General features: G+C 43.0%; 1 protein-coding gene and 1 pseudogene across 1 annotated transcript; one reads left to right on the top strand and one right to left on the bottom strand.

Moving 5' to 3' along the window:
- Window positions 1-4347: 4347 nt before the first annotated feature.
- LOC130696013 (apoptosis-inducing factor 1, mitochondrial-like) lies at window positions 4348-8639 on the bottom strand (annotated as a pseudogene).
- A 5495-nt stretch (window positions 8640-14134) lies between these two features.
- Window positions 14135-15548, top strand: LOC132088564 (uncharacterized). The gene is made up of 2 exons (XM_059497496.1): window positions 14135-15425; window positions 15481-15548. The coding sequence occupies exons 1-2, from the start codon at window positions 14135-14137 to the stop codon at window positions 15546-15548; spliced, it is 1359 nt and encodes a 452-aa protein (XP_059353479.1).
- The last annotated feature ends 4697 nt before the right edge of the window (window positions 15549-20245 follow it).

Here is a 20245-nt window from a genome sequence, read left to right as displayed (position 1 = left end):
AACAACCATTTCACTACCCACAGCTATTTTTCAAGAAATCTTATACCTTGCCATGAATAGAGAATACGGGCCACTCACTTGGGCTGACACCCAAAGGCTCAACGTAAACTAAGTTTAGATTTACACTTTAAAACCCGTTACTAACCTTTTTTAACAGTATCTAATTAAGATTAGAAGACTTGGGTACTTTCATGCGCAATTTAAGTTTGGGGAACGACCTGCACCTCTTCACCCCACTCCTACTAGAGAATATCAACCTCTCCCACCTGGAGTAACAATAGATGACAAACTAGACTACTACGAGAGAGGTTTCTACGCTGTAGCAAGCCGATATCTGCCAAGATTTTACGCCATTGGAATCGCAAACATTCAGTCAAACACTGACCGCGCCAGATATCTGGAATCTCTCAAGCCACGTCATCTACAATAACCAGCACCTGTAGTTTCAGAGGAGAAAATTTATTCAGATATTCGCCTTAGTCAGGGCCATTGGTTCATCTTACACCAGGGTTGGATTACCGCGTTAAAAAAAATACCGCGATAGTACCGCGGTAATGCGGTATTACCGCTACCGCGATATTTTTTTCCAATGGTTACCGCTACCGTTACCGCTAGTAAAAAATACCACAAATCGGTAACGGTACTTTTACGCCATCTAGCGATATGACTATTCATTTTTTCCTGTTTTTAGCAGACTGCATTTCAAGTAAATATTTCAAAACGTTTTTTATTCCTATTTCCCTAGTTGTTCACAGGGTTTGAGGAACCTCGCTCAATCAAATACGTCTAAATTTCGGACAAATGCTACTATGGTACCCTTCACAAGTTGCATTCTCACTTTTGCAGGTTTATCTAGGCTAGTACTAGGAATGTTTTATGGCTGCTATTGCAGCAGTATTTAAAATTTTGAAGTATTGCAGCCATCCATAGAATATTGTAAAAAATGTTGCTGTTACTTTCGTTTGTACTTAAAGAGAGATAGAGGTTATGATAGTCTAGTTTATTTTAGCCTTATGTTTAATGAACTTTTTTCTATTCAAAATTAGTGATTTTGAATTTCCTACTAATGATAATTACATTTCCGAAGTTGATTCAAGTATGGATCTGAACCATCTTTTGACATATCCACCAACAGTGGTGAGGCGAAAACTAGTTCTACACGTTCAAAAACAAAAGGGAAAATAGGTGAGAAAATGAAACATGAAACAAACTTTAAGCCAACCAAATTAATTCACATTATAAATCCAAGTTCAATTTTAGATGGTGAAAAACGTATCATTCTCTATCCTGAAACGCTTATCAAGTAAGTTGGACCAGGCAAGAGAAAGGGAACTTCGTATGATGTATGCCTTATTGGACAGTGCAAAGTAAAGCCAAAGGCACTATCAGCAGTAGACAATTTAAGAGGCAACATCACAAAACACCTTAAATTAAACATAACAAAGAAAATATTGAAAATTTCAATTTTCCATGCAAAGAAACTGACATTACCAAGTGAAACGAATTTCAAATTGAAACGAAGTAGTTCTTTCCTGAAAACACAAGGAACTGCAGCAACATTAAAAGAAACTCAAACAAAACTATCGTAAAGTGGCAACCTACGAATTTTACGTCTTAATTACATTACGAGACCGAAATTTAGATTTTTTTTTTGTGCATACTATGCACTCGTCTTGGAGTCAAAACAAAACGATACTGTGAGAAGTGCGATAATTGTTTCCTTCGAAAGAAAAAGATAAGGCTCGAAGGAAACCTGAATCAAGAAAAATGGCTCTGCAATATGGCTGACTGGTTTTAAGGGCCAACAGTTCGTTATGGTAAAATCACATCAATACAGAAGTGATTTTCATGTTTGATCGTATTATGCAAAAAAAAAATTTACAGCTACCGTTACCGTGCGTTACTTGGAAAAAAATTACCGCGGTAGTACCGCTACCGCTTTACTTTTGCGAAAATTGAAGTAAAGCTACCGCGGTAGCGGTACTATTTAAAAGTACCGCTTCCAACCAAAATAAAAGGTGTCTATAGTATAAACACCTTTTATCAATGCCCCAGGTGTTATGAACAGTATCTGGAAAAAGTAGTGTATACTGTTTTTTTGCCAGATTCCCAACCCCCTCCCCCCCCCGGCTAAGCTGAAAAATGTCTAATAAACAGATAGGCACCCTCCATAACCCGCTTTGGTCTTCATCAACTCTATAGCACTAAGAAATCATTTTCGCCACATATCGGAATCGAAACACTTCAATCCTTGTCTGAATCCAACAGTATACTGCTGAGCTACTACTTTTAAAAAAAATTTATTGTAGATATGTATCTAATCGTTTAGTTCATGGAGGCTGAATGAAAAAAAAACTGTTATATACTGATGCAACGTTTAGTCTTTATAGGTCGTAAGCGGTTTGTATCGGTTTGCGGCGCGGAAAGACCAGGTACAGATTTGATAAAGGTGATAGGTATCTATAGCATAATGTTTCAAGAAGTAATTTTCAGCATTACAATGTCAGATTGAGACACGTATTGCAGTGGTTCAATCCAGATATAAGGCGAAAATCTTTCTTAGTATCGATGGAATAATGTACTGGACTGAAAATCGTCGTTTTCACATGTTCCAATACGCTGTAAGTAATTGTAGATTTCATTTCATTTGATGTTACATTGATTGATACACTCACACAAAACTGTGAGCAATCTACCTTAAGCATCTCGCCTGAGGTCAACTAGCGAAATTTCATTCTGATGTCCGTACGTGTGCAGGATAAAAAAGCGAATTGGGACATAGGCACGGTTCCTGCTAATTTGGGACAAAAAAATATACATTTTTTCGCCTAACGAATGGTAACTAATAAGTGTTCTATTAGGACATCAGTTAGGCGAATTATAAACTATAAGGGGGTTACACAAGTTATCCAAAGAGCAAATTATAAAACAAATTACAATACCGAGAAAACGGTTATTGAAATTTTTGCGTTTTGATTTTTTTCAATATTTTTACATCAATCGACGCACAGTGCAAAAATAAGTCGATTGATGTAGGATATTTATACGATTTTGGCATTACTTGTCAAAAGTAGCACAAAAATGTTTGGTAGCCGGTGAAATAGGACTGAAAATTTCTAGTCCTATTTCTACCGGAGAAATAGGACTGGGAGAAATAGGACTGACTTTTAGTAACTTTTAGGACAGTCCTATTTCTCCATGGCATCAGTCCTATTTCTCCTCGGCATTAGTCCTATTTCTCCTTAGAAATAGTCCTATTTCAATTTCTTTGTTCCTTTAGGAATTTTCAATTTAAGTATTAAGTAATTAAAAATGGATTACGCAAACATTCGTAAGAGTTTTATCAATTGTACAAATAGTTTATTTCTCTCATTGAGCATAAGCATAGATACAGAATTATCGGATGTCTTTCACTTACCACTTGCGGCTTGGACGGTGGTGGAATCTGCGTGTAGGAGACAGGGTAAAATCAAAACATTCAAGTACAACCTGCACGCCTACGTACCTTCCCTTGAACTAGATCTGTCCAAGAAATCGGTAGGAAAAATGGATGTAGAATGATTTCTTGATAATCTTCCGGGTCGTCTCCTAATCTCTTATGTAGATCCTTTGCTAAAAGCCCACCAAGAAGATCTTTCGCTTCCTGCAATAGTGTTCGAGGGAATCTAACTTCTTCCAAAAGAATACGGTCAAAGAGAATGTCGCGATCCCGGTCGTAAAACGGAAAGTGACCGCAAATGAGCTCATACATGACAACACCCAAGCCCCACCAACGTACTGCACTCCCGTAGTCGTTGTCGTCCAAGCACTTTCGGGGGCAAGGTACTCGGGGGTTCAGCAAATGTTTTGGCAGTCCGTCCGTACGTGGTATCCTCTTTACAAAGTACAAAGTCAGCAATCTTTATGTGTCCATCTTTGTCGAGTAACAAATTTTCCAGCTGGTAACAAAAAATCGTTTCGTAGGTGAAACTCCAAGAAACAAAACCATTTATCTATCAGGTTGTTTCCTTAAGTTCCCTTAGTTGGGAGTACTACGGACGTCCTTAGTTGGACGTCTGCAGGATGGCAAATCCGTACGTTCAGTGAACGTACGTATTGTAACATCCGGGGAATGTCCGGATCGCGGCAGCCAAAGGACACAGGAAAATTTGTAATGGAAATAGCTTCCAATTAAAATAAAACCATAAATTCTTTGTAATAGAATTACATTTCATTTATTTTTACAAAATACAAATAATGAAACAAAAAGTTACTCAAATTCTAAGCCCGGCGCGGTTTTGATGGCGTCAGCACGGGAGGAAGCCATATGGAAGATTGTTCTGTAGCAGCCTTGAATTATAAAAATAAAAATTAGTACAAAATTTAGATTTCATCGGACAAAGTCAATGGTACATTTTCCGTTTCTGATCGAATACCCTCGCCAGTAGCTTCGACGACAGCTTTCGGGGTGTCTGCGGCCGTCGATTTGGCAAAAACGGCCATCGTTTCCAATGCCGATGGCCTCATAGCCAACACGAGGTCCCAAGTCTGACCAAAACATGGACTGGTGCCAGTAGGGTTTGCCAGAGCAGGTCATGTTTTCTCCCACTAAACGACCAGACACGACAGCGTGATCATGATGTTCAACACGACGACGACCCAGTTTGATATCGTAAAAGCAGGCAGCATAACCAGCCGAAAATTTCCATAAACAAATTCCGTTTCAATTTTGTGCAACTCACATTTCAGAAGAACTTGTGTTTGCAATAGCTTCATATACTATCTAGCAACAACATCATGGAAATCAATATTGGAAAATGTTTAATCATAATTTATAACCATAATAACGTTACGTAAACAGAAATGCCTACCACCCAGACGTTAGAACGGGCTTCAAGTTCAGCATCGACTCTGTAACCGCCGAAATTGGGGTCAATTTCCAAACCAGAGGCGATAGCCAAATCCGTGTTGGTATCCAGACCGACAGCAACAACAACATGGTCTGTTTTAATCTAACGAAAACAATTGAGAAAAATGTCAAATTACACTTTAAACAAGACTACTATGCAGCTAGTGATACCTTTGGTCCATCCTGCAAGGTCAAAACCACCTAATCATCTTCCATGGTTGCTCCCTGAACGTGCGTCTTGGGTAAAACCTGAACACCTTCACCCATCACCTTCTCGGTCGTCCAACGGCTCAAATATTTCGGGAGAACTTTGCCCATGTTACCGTCTTCAGGAAAGACTTGAAGTACTTCCTGTCCACTTGTTTTGGCTAAATAAGAACAAAATAACTGGTTCCATTACATCATTTCTCAACAGTTCAAACTGATGGGCGATAATGTTAGCTATTAATTCTCTCAGATACTATCTAGCAGGAAAATAATCACAACTGTTCAACATTCCATAAGGTTGTAATCACAGAGAAGTGTAATCTTATTTTTTTCGTAGCAATCTCAGATGTGGACAGTGTGCCGGTACGGGGAATTGCTTATTCCACTGAGGAACCAATTTGTACAAGTTCAGCAACCGAATCAGGAGCACCTTATTCTGATTGCCACCCGGTGGATCCATTGCCAACATTAATATTGCCGAACATCAGTATGTTGATCCAATTACCTCAAGTGAGAACGAGCCTTCTACCCAGAATGGTGAATAATTTCCATAATGATCTTTTGTTTACTGTAATTCTAAAAAACATTTTATTTTCAGTGCCAAGCAATACAAGTTTGCCGTTTGATTCTTTACCGCGCGTTGTTGTACTTCCTTAGTTATCAACACTCACTGATTTTTGACTATTAAACTGAAACCCACTTTAGATCCAAACGCGGCAATGATTAACATAAAAAAAGTAAAAGAAAAATTGATATTCTTGGAAGGCAAAGGTGAAGCTGATAAGGCAAGAAGCATTGAAGAGAAACAGCCATGGGAAGGTGCTCGGCAAAGAGCTGAAGGTGTTAAGGTAAACTTTAAATTTAACAAAAAAAATTTCTTAGATCTTCAAATATTTTATTACTTTACTGTATCACAATAGGTAAACAATACTAAGAGCAATAGGTGCAAAAGACAATGTGGAATTACTTGCCAAACCAATTAAGAAACAGGATAAAATCAAAATCACAAAGGAAAAAAAGTGGTTTGAAGTTTGAACGCATCGAAGAACAGGAATGGAGAAAGGAATACCAACAGAAAAGGGATAAATCAACATTAAGAAAACGAAAAATGAAAAGAAAGCATAAAATGAAATAAACTAGCGAAAAATGGGCCAAATTATCGTATGAATGGCAGAAATTGACTCATAGATGAGCTGACTCGTGTTCTATTATTTACAAGCCGTGTCATGAAAGTTTTGGATAACAATACACTGGCATGCCCTCCATGATCGTTGAAAATAAAAAAAAAAAAAACCTTGGATTCATTTTAAAAGGTTTAGTGACTTCGGTAATCACTGACGCACAAAAAAAAGGTCTTGCCTGGTCTAAAATAATTAAATTGGATTTGTCATTATTAGTAGCTTTGTGAGGTTATTGTTCCTCTTCCGCTTTAACAGAAGCCACGCATAACTATTGCAATTTTCCTATAGATGTCCCTACACAAGTTGGACATTTCAGTTTTGCTTATTACATTTAATGCCTTGGTGAAAAGCGCTCCTACCCTATATAACAGACAGCTTTCACCGCCTGGCATTGTTACAGAAGTAGGGTTTGATTTTAATATAATTATTGGAATCTTTGTAACTGTGAAAAGAATTGAAAATGTAATGAAGAAATAAATGGTATTTGAATCAAGAGTGAATTATAGTAGTCCTTTGTCTTGTCCTTGCTTCAGACGATATATAGTTATAGATTGTAATATTGTTCCCATAAACATTAGTATCAAATTTTAATAATAATAAACTAGTCCTCATGTTAACATATTCGTTCCCAGCACCCACCAAAAGCCCCGCGGAACTCATTATTTTCGTTCTTACCATGTAGGTCTTTATCTATGGTTTTGTGGCAAATAGTTTTTTTATTACAAAATGTACGTATTTTAAATTATCTATGTGTAATTTTTTTCTTATTAATCAGTGTATTAAGGGGTATTTTAGCAAGAGCGACCCCCGCCCCCGGGAACGCCCATGGAATAAGGACATCAGTCGGGAAGGGGTGATACTAGGACTGGAAACGCCAGTAACAAAATGTAAAAGGCTAAAAACCAAACACTCCGTAAAAAGAAATATAACTTTTATACATGAGCTGTATAAAACAATAGATAGAGCATGTAATCGTGCAAAAAAATTACAAATATGAATTCAAACAAAAAAGTTATGATGGAATGATTAGACGAGCAATTGATAACGTTGTTTGCAGTGCGGAAAACTGCATAACCCGTCGGTTCTTCTTTTCTAACAGCGGACACTTGGGATATCTATGAAGGAGAAATAGGACGAATACCAAGGAGAAATAGGACCCTTCAAAAAATGTTTGAACATTGGGTCCTAAATCTCCGGGTCCTATTTCTCCAGGACCTATTTCTCCGGCAATCAATGTTTGAGCTCCTAATTTTTTCCTGCCGGCAACGTAACGTGACGAGCTGTTACCTCCTGCATAATGCCGTTTGGTAGAAAATCTGTTGCTTTTGTTTCTGTAATTTAAAACGTTGAACCAAAACGAAAGTTTCGTCCTCATTTAATTTAAAGGGTTTTTTCGTGCATATTTTATTATTAAATTGAATAGCATTATCGAAGCGCTTCGTATTCATAAGTTTGCTCTTTATATTTACGTAACCTTTAATGGTAAATTATTGGCATTACTCACTATGGACCTAAGCAGTGGGAAATTAAAACTCACACTTCGAAAAGGAAATGACTTTTTAATTGTCAATTATACTTGCAAGAAGTTATAATGCTTGCAACTAAAAAAAAAGGTCATTTAACAAAAAATTGGTTTCAGTGAATAGCATAAGACAAAAAGGATTTTATCGCTCCTCGTCATGTATTTAAAAAAGAAACTAGCCTATTTCGATAAAGCCGTTCGACTAACTAAAAAAGTGTGTACAGCAAATACTTAACAGAAGTCAAGTTAAATTTTTCATATCAGTTATGCCACTTATTTAAAGCAACAGAATCGAAACGTTTAAATAGTTTATCAATCGAATAAATTACGGTATACAACAAAATAGCTACAGCCACGCATGTTGACAGATGGAAAAAACTACGATAGACAATTGTTATATAACTAACATTGGATTATTGCAGGCCGGACCTCTCTTACTTGGGTGGTCTTTCAGCGATAAGGACACCTCTACCGTTCCCCACACTAACGCCGGATTTGCTTCCCTAGCCCTTATTCTCGCGTAACAGTTTAGTCGACGATTAACTTCAAAACCTCTCCTTACATTATGTTTCCATGATAACCATATTCTTGAAGCAACTTTTCATAGCTTTTGATGGTGATTCGTGTTTTGGCCAATTTCGCTTTAAGCGGGATTGAAATTTAAAATGATGAATGAATACAATGTAGTCTACAATTTTAATGCGGTGCTCTCACATTTCCCCTCATACCATACAGTACTCGCCAGAACAATTGTATCACCTGCGAATTTTGGTGTTAAACCCGTGTGAGATAGGTCTAAAGGTATGCCGCGGGAAGGGACAATGTAAGCGGGCCCGTACATAACGTTAAGCTTACCCAAGCCTTAAGTTAGCTTGGATAGTGACTGCTCCAAACCCCTCCAAGTTAACGATTCCAAGCGTAAATTTGTTAGGATTTAAGCTTGGGTATTCAAGCTAACCTAGACCCGCGTGTTTTGTCTGAAAATGTTCATAGTATTCGAAAACAACCTCCTTGCAGGTAGGCACCTTAGGGAAAGCAGCCTCGCTCGCTTAGGCGAGATAGAAGGGAGTCGGTATGGTAAGTACGAGATAGTACCGTTGTTTTTTCCCATAGCTTGCAACACTTTTTGCGTTACTTTCGCCATGAAGCAACGACCTTGATGGGCTGTTTTCAAGGAGCACCGGCAGGTGGATGATTGCGGCCTTTGACCAATGCTCCCCCCCCCCGACTTTCCTGCAGTTGCTCCTTTGACTCTTTCCCCCCAAAATTAATGCCCCACCTAACGAATGTCCCCTTAACTAATACCCCTTGTCAAAAATAAAAATTGAGTTTATTATTTAAATGAAAATCGAATTAACACCCCCATAAATTTTTTTTTTACTTTTTCGTAAAAAAAAACAGCTAGTAAAATATAATTGGCAACTATCTTGCGATTGTTTTCGTTGTTGTTGTTAAAGACGTCTGCTACTGGCCTTTTGATACTGTCGTCAAATAAAATGTTGCTGTCTGCTATTGGTAAAGTGTATTGGTAAACGTAAAACTAGTTAATAATTCAAATAAAGTGTTTTCTTTTACCCTTATATCCCTTTCTTGTGCATATACACATAATTATATTGTCGCGGGTAAAAGGGGGTGTAGTTATCTCTTCAAAGAGATGAATCCCCGCTCCTGTAGCTAGGGCCGTGGGAAAGAGAATCAGTAAAAGAATCAGTAGTTAGGAAGATACGCGGATGCGTCAGCCGGAAGGGGAGTATTTTACAAAAGGGTATAAAGAGTAGTTACAAATTCGTGTTAGTTGATTTTCGTGGGTTCCCTAGCGGTTTTCACAGTGTTGCTCCAAGTTTCGGTAAAGTTCTTGTTTATTCTTTGGTTGATTTAGAGACGAAGATCGTGTTACTTGTTGTCCTCACTTGTATTCTTTCGTTCAGAGTTAAATACAAAAGCGTATGTGACAATTGGTGGAGACGCAGCCGTTACCCGCGAGTAACAACTTTTTGTTGAATCGTAATTCGCTAACCCGTGAGTAGCGACGTTTTTTTAAAGTAGTAATTGCCAAGTTGTAGTTCGTTACCCGTGAGTAACGAAGTTTTGTGGTTTAGTGGCAATCGTTCATTCGTTATTCGTTACCCGTGAGTAACGAAATCTTTTTGTGGATAAGTGGAAATTGCCAAGTTGTAGTTCGTTGCCCGTGAGCAACGGAAATTTTTTGTGATTAAGTAGCAATTGTTGTGACGTAGCTCGAGAGTCGGAAATTCCAGAGGAACCCGGCAGAGCCACACAAACGAATGCTGCAACTGGAAGAATGGATAAGGAATTTGAAGAATTATTGGTTAATTTGAAAAGTAGAATTGGAAAAAACCTGCAAGAAAACCGAAGAAGTGAAGTGCTGAAAATCCTCCGGAACTCCATTACCTGCTTCGCTTTAAGCGAGGATGATTTGGGACACTGCACGTTGGTGGAGCACGACATTAATACAGGGGATAACCAACCAATTCATCAGCTCCCTTACAAAAGTGCATAGAAAGAACGAGCCGTGATTCAAAAATAAGTGGAAGGAATGCTGCGGCACGGAATAATCGAGCACTCGGACAGCCCTTGGGCTTCCCCTGTGGTCCTAGTAAAAAAGAAAGACGGAACTTGGTGTTTTGGCTTGGATTACCGGAAGCTTAATGCAGTGACCGTAAAAGATTCTTACCCTCTACCGCGCATAGCCGCGCATAGCACTTTGAGCCGCCTGGAAGGAGCAACCCATTTGTTCCAGTATGGATCTTCAATCCGGATACCACCGGGTTCCAGTCGCCAGCGAGGATAGATCCAAAACAGCATTCATAACTGCGGATGGGCTATATCATTTCTATGCTCTCCCTTTTGGATTAACGAATACTCCTGGCACATTTCAGCGGGCAATTCGATATTATTTTGGCCGGACGACGTTGGACAACGTGTTGGTCTACCTGGATGACGTCATCGTCTGCTCAGAAGCGTTTGAACAACACTTGGATCGGCTCCATTTAGTGCTGGATTGCCTTGGAAAAGTTGGAGAAAAACTAAAGTGGTCAAAGTGTTCGTTTGCTGAGAATACCTTAAAAGTGTTAGGGCACGTTGTCACCAAGGAAGGGGTGGGTCCACACCCCGAAAAGTTGGAAGCGGTCAGGGACTTTCCATCACCAGCGGTAGGTCACTCGGCAGCAAACAAAGTTAAACGAGTGCAAAGCTTCCTGGGATTATGTTCTTATCGGTGTCACATCCAGCATTTCGCGGCCATCGCACGTCCACTCACTTCGTTAACTAAGAAAGAAACTCCTTTCATTTGGGGAATGGATCATGCTAAAAGTTTTAATGATCTGAAAGAGGCGCGTACGTCAGCTCCGGTCCTTGGCCATCCAAACTACGATCTCCACATGGAAATTATACCAGACGCATGCAGTTACGGCATTGGAGGTGTACTGGCTCAGCGCGTCGAAGGAATCTAAAGACCAGTAGCATACGCTAGCCGTTTACTATCAAAATCAGAAACCAATTATTCAATTACAGGGAAAGAGTGTCTCGCTTTAGTGTGGTGCCTTGCCAAGTTTCGATGTTTCGTGTTCCTGACGCCTCTATCGGCCACTAATGACGCTCCCGGACATCCCGCGCTTGTCGAACTTCTATTATTTTTGTCTCATGCTTTCTTTTTACCTGCCTTCCCCTTTTGTTCTTTATTGTTGTGCGAGTAGTGCCTCAGTACGGTCAAACGGACTAGGCATCGAGCAGAACTTTCAATAGACAAACAAAATACAAGTGGCAACAAATCTAAACTCTTACGCTAAAATTCGTGGCGTACATTTTGGTGCATCGACCTTGCAAACGAATCCAAAAAATCGAACACGGGCAATTCGACGTCGCTAATCGAATTCGCCAGGGCCGTGTTATATACCTGATCAAGTAACCTGTCGTCTGACACGAGGTAACCACGCGACTTCTCACAGCCGAATTCCAAATCCAAAAATATCTGTGACATCATTCAAGTGCTACCATTCGCTGTTGATCAGTGTAAAAAAAGAACACTCATAACCAAAGATAATCAAAGAAACAGTCAAACAAAAACAGTAAAAAAAAAAAAAATTTGAAAGCGTGGAAGGATTCCGTCGTCGTCTTCCATACCAAACCAGTTTCAGTGGTTATGGCTACAATAACTAAGTGCTGTGGACGGGGAAGGAAAAATTGGAACAGTCTATTCCAGTGTCTTCCATCAAACAATCGTCAAAGATGTTCCGAGTAGATCACAATCGTCTCACCTGCCTCAGCTAAGATGGCAGAAGCTAGGCCCCCGAGTCAGAATGCTGACATACAAACCGAATACACAGCAGAGTTTCTCCCCCTTTTTGAGGCAAGAACAAACAAGCAAATAAGGGCAACCGAGAAACGCAGACACACCCGACTGCTTCAGAGAATCGAAAAACATATGCTAGACCTCGGAAGCACCGAATTAAAGTTCATGAGAAAGGAGTTGGCAAATCAACTTGAAGAGTGGATCAGGGTCCACAATGTGTATTGCAACTCCAGTGATCTAACACAACGACCGGACGGGCAATGGGTTATGGAGTTGGAGCAAGCCACGGGTGTTTGCCACGAAAGGATCGAAGAGTATTTGAGAACGGTTCCGCGAACACAATCCAGGCATTCTAGTCCTAGTCCAGGCATTCTAGTAATGAATCCACACACTCAATTCAAGAACTTCCACACTCTGCCAACACACCAACACCCATGATAACGCGTTGCATGGCGCAAATGAACAGGAGTGAAGATGATAAGGGTTCCAACGTTGGAAAATCTGTCAGCCAAGCGGCAACTTCAGTATCACAACTTTCTGCTACAAGCTCTCTCGCAAGGAAGTTAAAAGAAAAACTACAGAATCAACTGGATTATTTCACAGTAGAGCTCAACAAGAGACAATCTGAAGACAGTAAAAGACTCGAAGCGATGCTAATCGAGAGAGACCGAACGTTAGAAGACGAAAGACGCAAACGCACGGAAGTCGAAAATGCGTTGCGCGAAGAAATTCAAAAACAAAAACGAGCTCTAGAAGAAGAAAAATACGCTCGGACCCTCGATCAACGTCGGCACACTCGGGAATTAGAGAGCAAAATGAATAAGTTAACAATAGAACTCGAAGCATCCAGAAAAAATCAAGTCAACACTGCTTGCTGTGGAAGGTCGTCCAGACAATGTCTCTCAAAGCTTGTTCTCAACAACGCAACAAGAGGATTACCTCAAGCTCTGTGTAACCGAAAACGCAAATTACCAGTATGACCACTGAACACGAAAACCTCGACCCGCGTCAGCCCTCGTCAGACAAAACCAGGTGCAATGCAGGCATAACACTAATTTCTGAACCGCAAGATCCCCCAGGCAAAGCTAGGAGCTGGGCATTCGAATCACCCACCACTAGTCGAGGAAATGAGCAAACACAATATTACAACTCTTCGAGAGCGGTGTTTCGCCTTCCAAAATTGGATCTAAAGCCGTTTGATAGGGACCCTAAGAAGTGGCCAGATTTCATTGCAATCTTTCGAGATTTGGTCCACTCAGATCCAAACATGTCAACGACACAAAAAATGGCAATTTTAAAACAATGCCTAGTTCAGGAGATTCGTGAAGGATTAGGAGATTCCCTAAGCAGCCCAGCGTTGTACCAGCAGGCATTGCACGAGTTAGAGAGCACTTACGGACATCCACACATCGTGTCCAGAGCGTTCATCCAGTCTCTCGTGAATCTGCCAAGAGTCACCAATCACGACTACAAAACCTTGCTTCGGTTTTCACAAACTGTAAGTGGTGCTGTGGCGTCTCTCAGAAATGGAGGTTCTCTCAGGACTGCTTGAGCTCATCCTCGCAAAACTCCCAATCGACATCCAAAGCAGGTGGGGGAGAAAGATTGTGAAAAAAAACCCAACATACCTGACACTGCAAGATTTCTCCTCATGGATCCACACTCTGGTCAAGAACGAAATGATGGCCAAACACTGTTTAGTCCACACGTCAACATATCCGAACACAGTAAAGACCGGGCTGAAAACGGGCCGGCCGGAATCAAGCAAACCCAACTACTCCCCAACGATAAACACTTTGGGGTGACCCCCTGTCCACTCGGATGAAAAAACCGACCCCAAATCGGCAGACAAACAAACAACCGGGACAAACAAAAACCCCACTTGCCATCTGTGCAAGGAGAACCATCGCCTTGCACAATGAGAAACCTTCAGCGCGAAATCGATTGAGGAACGAGCGCACGCCATAAAAGAATGGGGCTGTTGTCTCAAGTGTTTATGCAGAGGCCATTTCGCGAAAGACTGCATGAGCAAAAAGTGGTGTGAAGCATCGGGGTGGAATGCCCGTCATCTTTCACTTCTTCACGGAGCTTCGCGGATGTTTCAACGGTCTGGCGAAACAGAAGGAACAAAACCCAGAAAAGGTCTCTCGGCAAACGTCTTAAGCCATTGCGTGGAGGGCGCTCCAATAAGCACACTCCTTCAAGTAGTTCCAGTCACCGTCAAATCTCAGCACAAGAGCATCAATACATTTGCCCTGTTAGACCAAGGAAGCGAAGCTACGTTGATTCTAAACAAAATGTCAACTCAATTACAGCTGGACGGACCAACAGAGATGACTAGATTGGGTACTTTCCATGGTGAAGACCCAGCAATCCAAGTAAAACGGGTCCAGTTTCACATCCTACCAAGAGATGGATCTCGGTCTTTCATCGTCAAGGCCGCTTATTCTGTTCCTCAAATGAAGATTACGAAGCGGACGATCAACTGGCCAAAGATCAAATATAGGTGGCAACATCTTCAAGAACCCGATTTGCCCCACATCGATTCAAGCAAAGTGACAGTGCTGCTGGGCCGAGATGTCTTGCGCGTTCACGATGTGCTGGACACGAGAATACCTCCGGACGGAGTGGAAGCCCCAGACGGACTGAAAACTCATTTTGGATGGTGCCTTACCGGACCAGTACCCATGTCAGTGCTATCATCACCAGAGCACGGGAGTGATACCAAAATCATGCACATTCAACATAGCCAAAATGACGGAGAGCTACAAGAAGCTGTGGCGAACTTCTGGCTCACCGAATCCTTCGGCGTAAGACCTCTCAGTCAAACGATACTAGCTCCCGACGAGATGAAGGCACTGCGTATTTTAGAAAATACCGTTCGCCACACCGGAGAAAGGTATGAAGTGGGTCTCAGGTTACGTCATCAGGACCTCCAACTCCCAAACAACAGAGAAGTAGCTGCTCGTCGCTTTCAGGCGTTAGAAAAAAGATTTCAGAGGGATCCTCAGTACGCCAGCAGTTATTCTCGCGTCATAGAAGAATACATTTCGTTGGGTCACGCAAAATTATCTGACACAATGGAGACAAATAACCCAATTTGGTATCTCCCTCATCACGGAGTCACCAAACCCAACAAACCCAGAAAGGTCCGAGTTGTGTTCAACCCATCTGCCCGCCACAAAGTGACAAACCTTAACGAGCATGTGTTCAAAGGTCCCGATCTGCTGACACCAATGATAGGAGTGCTGTTGCGTTTCCGTAGGCTGCCCGTCCCGATACGTTTTACGGAAGATTCTAGGATGCTTTTTCCACGTAGGTCTTCCTCAGATAGAACGAGTGGTTCTATTTCTACTTCACTGGCCTCAAGTTGCCAGAACTTCTTCACCAGCTCATTTAGGTTTTCGGGACGTTCAACGGTGGCCAGATGAGCGATGAACGGGCGTCCGTCTTGTGGCGGACCCGTTTGTCCACCCAAACACCAGCCAAACGGCGTCTTGAAGGCGATGGGCCTAGTCGTTCCAGCCGGCGGCTTGATGGAAGCTACATGATCATGGGCCTCTGCGACGTCGATTCCTATCAGCACGGTCACGTCCTCTTGTTGCACGGTCGGGACGTCAATACCACGTAGGTGTTTCCATGACTCCAACTGTCGAGGGTCGATTGGCGAAGTCGGCGTCACCTTCAAGTTGTCGACGACGTAAACGTGTTTAACTTCAAATTGGCTATTACCATCACGAGATGTTAGGGCGAAGTTTACTACGGAAGCCGTGACGTTAGACGTGGCTCCGTCATACGAGACGACGTTGATGCGTTTAGATGGCCCAACGAGTCCCAGCTTTCTTACTAAATCGCTCCTAATCAGCGTGATGTCGCTTCCGGTATCCAGGAAACCGAAAGTGTCGACCCACGTTTTGCCAGCTCCAACACGAACCGGTACGATCTTGAAACGTACGCGTCGTTTTACTGTTTCCAGGTGGGTCAAGGTCCCTAGGAAAGCTGTCGAAGGTGACGCTGATGGGGCAGGTTGGTCCGCTATCCTCCTCAATGGGATGAATTCGGATCCGTGAAGCAAGGTGTGGTGTCGGTTTCCAGTACAATATCTGTAGCTGGTCGGTCAGCTGTACAATCAGCGATAGTACAGCTGACGTACCTGGGACAGACATCTTCCGGACTTGAATACTTTCTCAGCCCTTTTCGTGGGCGTGAGAGACATGAAGACGGTACAGGTTGAGAGATGGTGGCTCCTGCCATTACATACAAAGCATTTCCACCGTTCCGTCTTCTCGGCTTGTACCTTCCCCGATGTTGATCGGCTCCTTGGAGGCATAGTTGCTGAAGATGTTGACGCCGCTACTTTCGAACCTTCCATCGTCGATACGTGTCCAATGGTCGACGTGTGTGGGAAGCTGGGTCTCTTGACGGGCTTCCTTTCGTCGAACTTTACACCTTTGGACGTCGACGTAGGTAAAGACTCGAATACATTTTTTCCATGTTGCTTGCTCATGGATTTTAACGTTACCCAGTCGTCCAAGTCTAGAACATTCAGTTCTAGTCCTGTCTTTTTTCGTTTCTCGTTCCACTTATCTTTGAGGTAAGGCGTTAATTTTGCTTCTAAGGCCATCAACGTTGTACGGCTGTATAGCTCATGGGCATACTTCGACTTGGAGAGCGTGGCTACTGCACCATGGAGACGGTTTGCGAGTGTCTTGAGGCTGGCAGCGTCTAGGCTCTTCAATGGCGGGACCTGTAAAAGGTCGTCGAGGTATGTCTGGTCCATGATTTCCGTACGACCGTAGACCGCGTCCAAACGTTCCCACACAACAGAGTACATCGTTCCATCGGTAAGACATTCACCGATTTCATTTCGTACCTCTTCGGTCAGCAACCCCTCCAGCATAAAGAGAAGTACCGGAGAATCTTCATAATCTTCATACAGGGCCTGGAATTTGGCCTTGAATCGCGCGTAATTCTTCGGGTTACCATCGAACGGCTGGATCTTGTTTGGAGGTTGTATACGACTGCAACAGCTGCTGTGAGGACGATGACTATGGGTATGAGAACGTTCAGAACGCTCATCTTCGTCGTGGTCCGTAGGGTCGCAACTGGACATCATCGTGGCCCTCTCCCCTCGCCGCGGGTCTCGTGGAGATGCATCGGCGGCGACTAATCTTCTACGATGTCGGACTGCGTCTTCCATCGTGCGGAGGGGTGACAGGGTTAAGACGTCATGACGAGTTGGTAGGACTTGTGGTCGCTCAGAAGGTCGCTGATATTGAATCGTTCGTGGTTGAGCTTTCATCTCGTCCATTTCTGATCGTAGACCTTCGATTTTAACGTTCAACTCCACCGTAACTGTGTCAATCTTCTGATCTAAACCGTCCAACGTGTGATGTGCTTCCCGGACTAACGTGTTGTTGGTCGCTATGTCTTGGGACGTGACTCTTGAACTATCAATGAGCTTACTCAGTTGTTCGCTCATGCTCCTTAACGCCTTGTTGAGGGTTTCTGTGATGGAAGTTGTGTTTGCTTCCATCTGAGCCCTTGCCGTTTCCAACTTCAATTCCAGCTTCAGCATCTGTGCTTCAGTCTCCAACTCTCCTTGGGTTGATTGTTGGAGAAGGCTGGCTGGTTTAACGTTGGTACGCCTCTTTCCAGATAACGTGGTACTACATGTGATGTCCGAAGCTGATGTCCCTATCGAGCTGACGGACTGATTTGAGGAAGTGGCGTAGTGACTTGCGAATTTGATAACTTCAACGTGGTCTGTTTCGAAGTCTGCTTCCCACTTGTCACATGCTTAACGTTGCTGCTCAGTGAGGTCGGATATACTTTCTGTATATTGGTTGTGAATTGCTTTGACTTCATCGTAAATACGAATCAATTCGTCACGCCATGCTGCTATTTGCAATTTCTTCAATACGATGGCTCCCATCTTGTGGTCTTCCACAGCCTTTCTGAGTTGTGTCGTTAACTTCGTATGGGCCGCCTTTCTCTTACCACGTTTCTTCTTGAGATCGTTTTCGGGAAGTAATGGTCGTTCACTCTTCTGCCGTTCAGGTTTCGATGCGTCTACCATTGTGTTCGGGCCGTGTTCCCAAATGTGGCCAATTTCCATATTTTCGGCTTTGGGTGCGGCTTCACTCATGACGTAGAAACGTTTTCTTAGGCTGATAGAGTCACACGTTAACGGATGTCGATGATTCACGTAGATACACTGATCTTCAAGTCAGATGGCAAACGCATGGTGGACAGGTAGGTGCCTTCAGGCTGGCGTGGACGTCTGCCAAATGTTTACAGGGAAAATACCCGACAATTTACAAATCAAGCGAGGGTTTTTACAAACGAGGACGGGAAATGCACGTATTCGTCAAATCCCGGATTTCGGCACCATTTGTTACTGACTCTCGTGCATGAGTCGTAACAGAGACAGGATGAAAATGAGGGTGATAATGTGGATGAAAGAAACAAATTTTATTTCTGGATTGAGACTGGACAAAACGAAACACTTGACGTTGGAAGAGGGACAAACTGAAACAGAACGTAAGACGAGACTGTGAAAAAACGGGACGACTTGTCTGGAAAGCAAAGAGGGGACCAAAAACAAAGACTGTCTGGGTCTGATACTTGGACGATACCATACTGCCTTTTTTCTAAGAAAAAGGGGCACAAGAAGAAGACAACAAAGGGTCACTACATTTGCGGGCCCGTGCCCTCTACAGCCCTGTAGGTGACAACCACCAAGTGCCGGTACCTCCACAACAACCGTCGTTCCTTCGATTCCTATGGAAACCCATAGGCAGCATTGGACCTCCGAAGACCTATCAGATGAGCGTACACGTCTTTGGCGCCGTGTCTTCTCCATCAAGTTGCATTTTTGCTCTTAGGAAAACCGCAGAAGATTTTGGACCGAAGTTTCCTACCGTTGCCGATCTGATAGTCAACAATATTTATGTAGACAATTACTTAGAGTGCACCGAAACCGAAGAGGAAGCCATCACAAGGCGTCGCGATGTAACGGCTCTCCTAAAGTGCGGAGGCTTCAACATGGTACAGTGGCTGTCATCGTCCCGTTCCGTTCTTGACTCAGTCCACCCAGTAGATCGATCAAGATCTCTGGACCCGAACACGAGTCACCTGCCTACTGAGCGTACGTTAGGACTACTCTGGGATTGCGAGGGAGATTGCTTCCGGTTCAAATCCACCATCCGTCCTGCTGACAGCATGGTCCCTCTGGGCCCGTGAGTTACAGGCCGTCTCCAACCTCAGGATTCCAAGATGCTTCCGCGGCAAAAATAAACCAAATCAGTTCCAGCTTCATATCTTCTCCGACGCCTCCGAATCAGCATCGGAGCCTGTATTTGTATCAGAGCAGATTATGGGACAGACGTTTTCCCCTTACATCTCGTCTTAGCCAAAGGCAGAGTCGCCCCATTGCGACAGCTTTCCATCTCACGACTTGAACTGCAGGGCGCTCTACTCGGTGCTCGTCTGTGTTCCTCAGTCGTAAAGGAACTCGGAAACATCGCTTCAAAGATCGTGTACTGGTGCGACTCCCAAACGGTCTTGCAATGGATTCACTCCACCACTCGAAAATATCACGCCTTCGTGGCTCACGGTGTTTCCGAGATCCTCGAAACCAGCTCGTCAGATCAGTGGAGACACGTTCCGGGAGAGCTCAACCCAGCCGACGACTGCTCCTGTGTAGTATCTTCGTCTCATTTCACCACTCAGCACCGGTGGTTCAGAGGTCCGGATTTTCTTTCACTCCTTGAAACATCATGGCCTTTCCAATTCACGATATCTGAGCCCCCGTCTGATGACCAAGAAGTATCCTCAAACAAATGGGTTGGCTCTCTCCAAATTCAAAAGTGCATCCCCTCTATAATCTCATTCAAAACACATCAAACCTAACCCGTCTCAAACGAATTGTTGCTTGGTTAGCCCGATTCGCAACAAACTACGTTAACACGTCTAATCACCTTCCTCGAGTTGGCAGCCGTTACCTCACCGCACAGGAATTGCGAGATGCTTGCATCCTGATCCAAAGAGTTGATCAAGAACATCATTTTTCCATCGAGCTCTCTCATCTCCGTCGCCAGAAGCCAGTGCCCGTCACCTCCAAGCTTGTTAAG

Source organism: Daphnia carinata, chromosome 1, assembly GCF_022539665.2.
Source record: "Daphnia carinata strain CSIRO-1 chromosome 1, CSIRO_AGI_Dcar_HiC_V3, whole genome shotgun sequence".
NCBI lineage: Eukaryota > Metazoa > Arthropoda > Branchiopoda > Diplostraca > Daphniidae > Daphnia > Daphnia carinata.
Note: the sequence above shows the minus strand (reverse complement) of the source record. Positions and strands in the feature narration are given on the sequence as shown.

Bases quoted from the DNA above. Each gene is read 5' to 3' on its own strand.
- LOC132088564 (XM_059497496.1), top strand. From the start codon at position 14,135: ATGAGCAAAAAGTGGTGTGAAGCATCGGGGTGGAATGCCCGTCATCTT. The intron at 15,426-15,480 runs GTAGGTCTTCCT...ACTGGCCTCAAG, and splicing joins TTCTAGGATGCTTTTTCCAC to TTGCCAGAACTTCTTCACCA.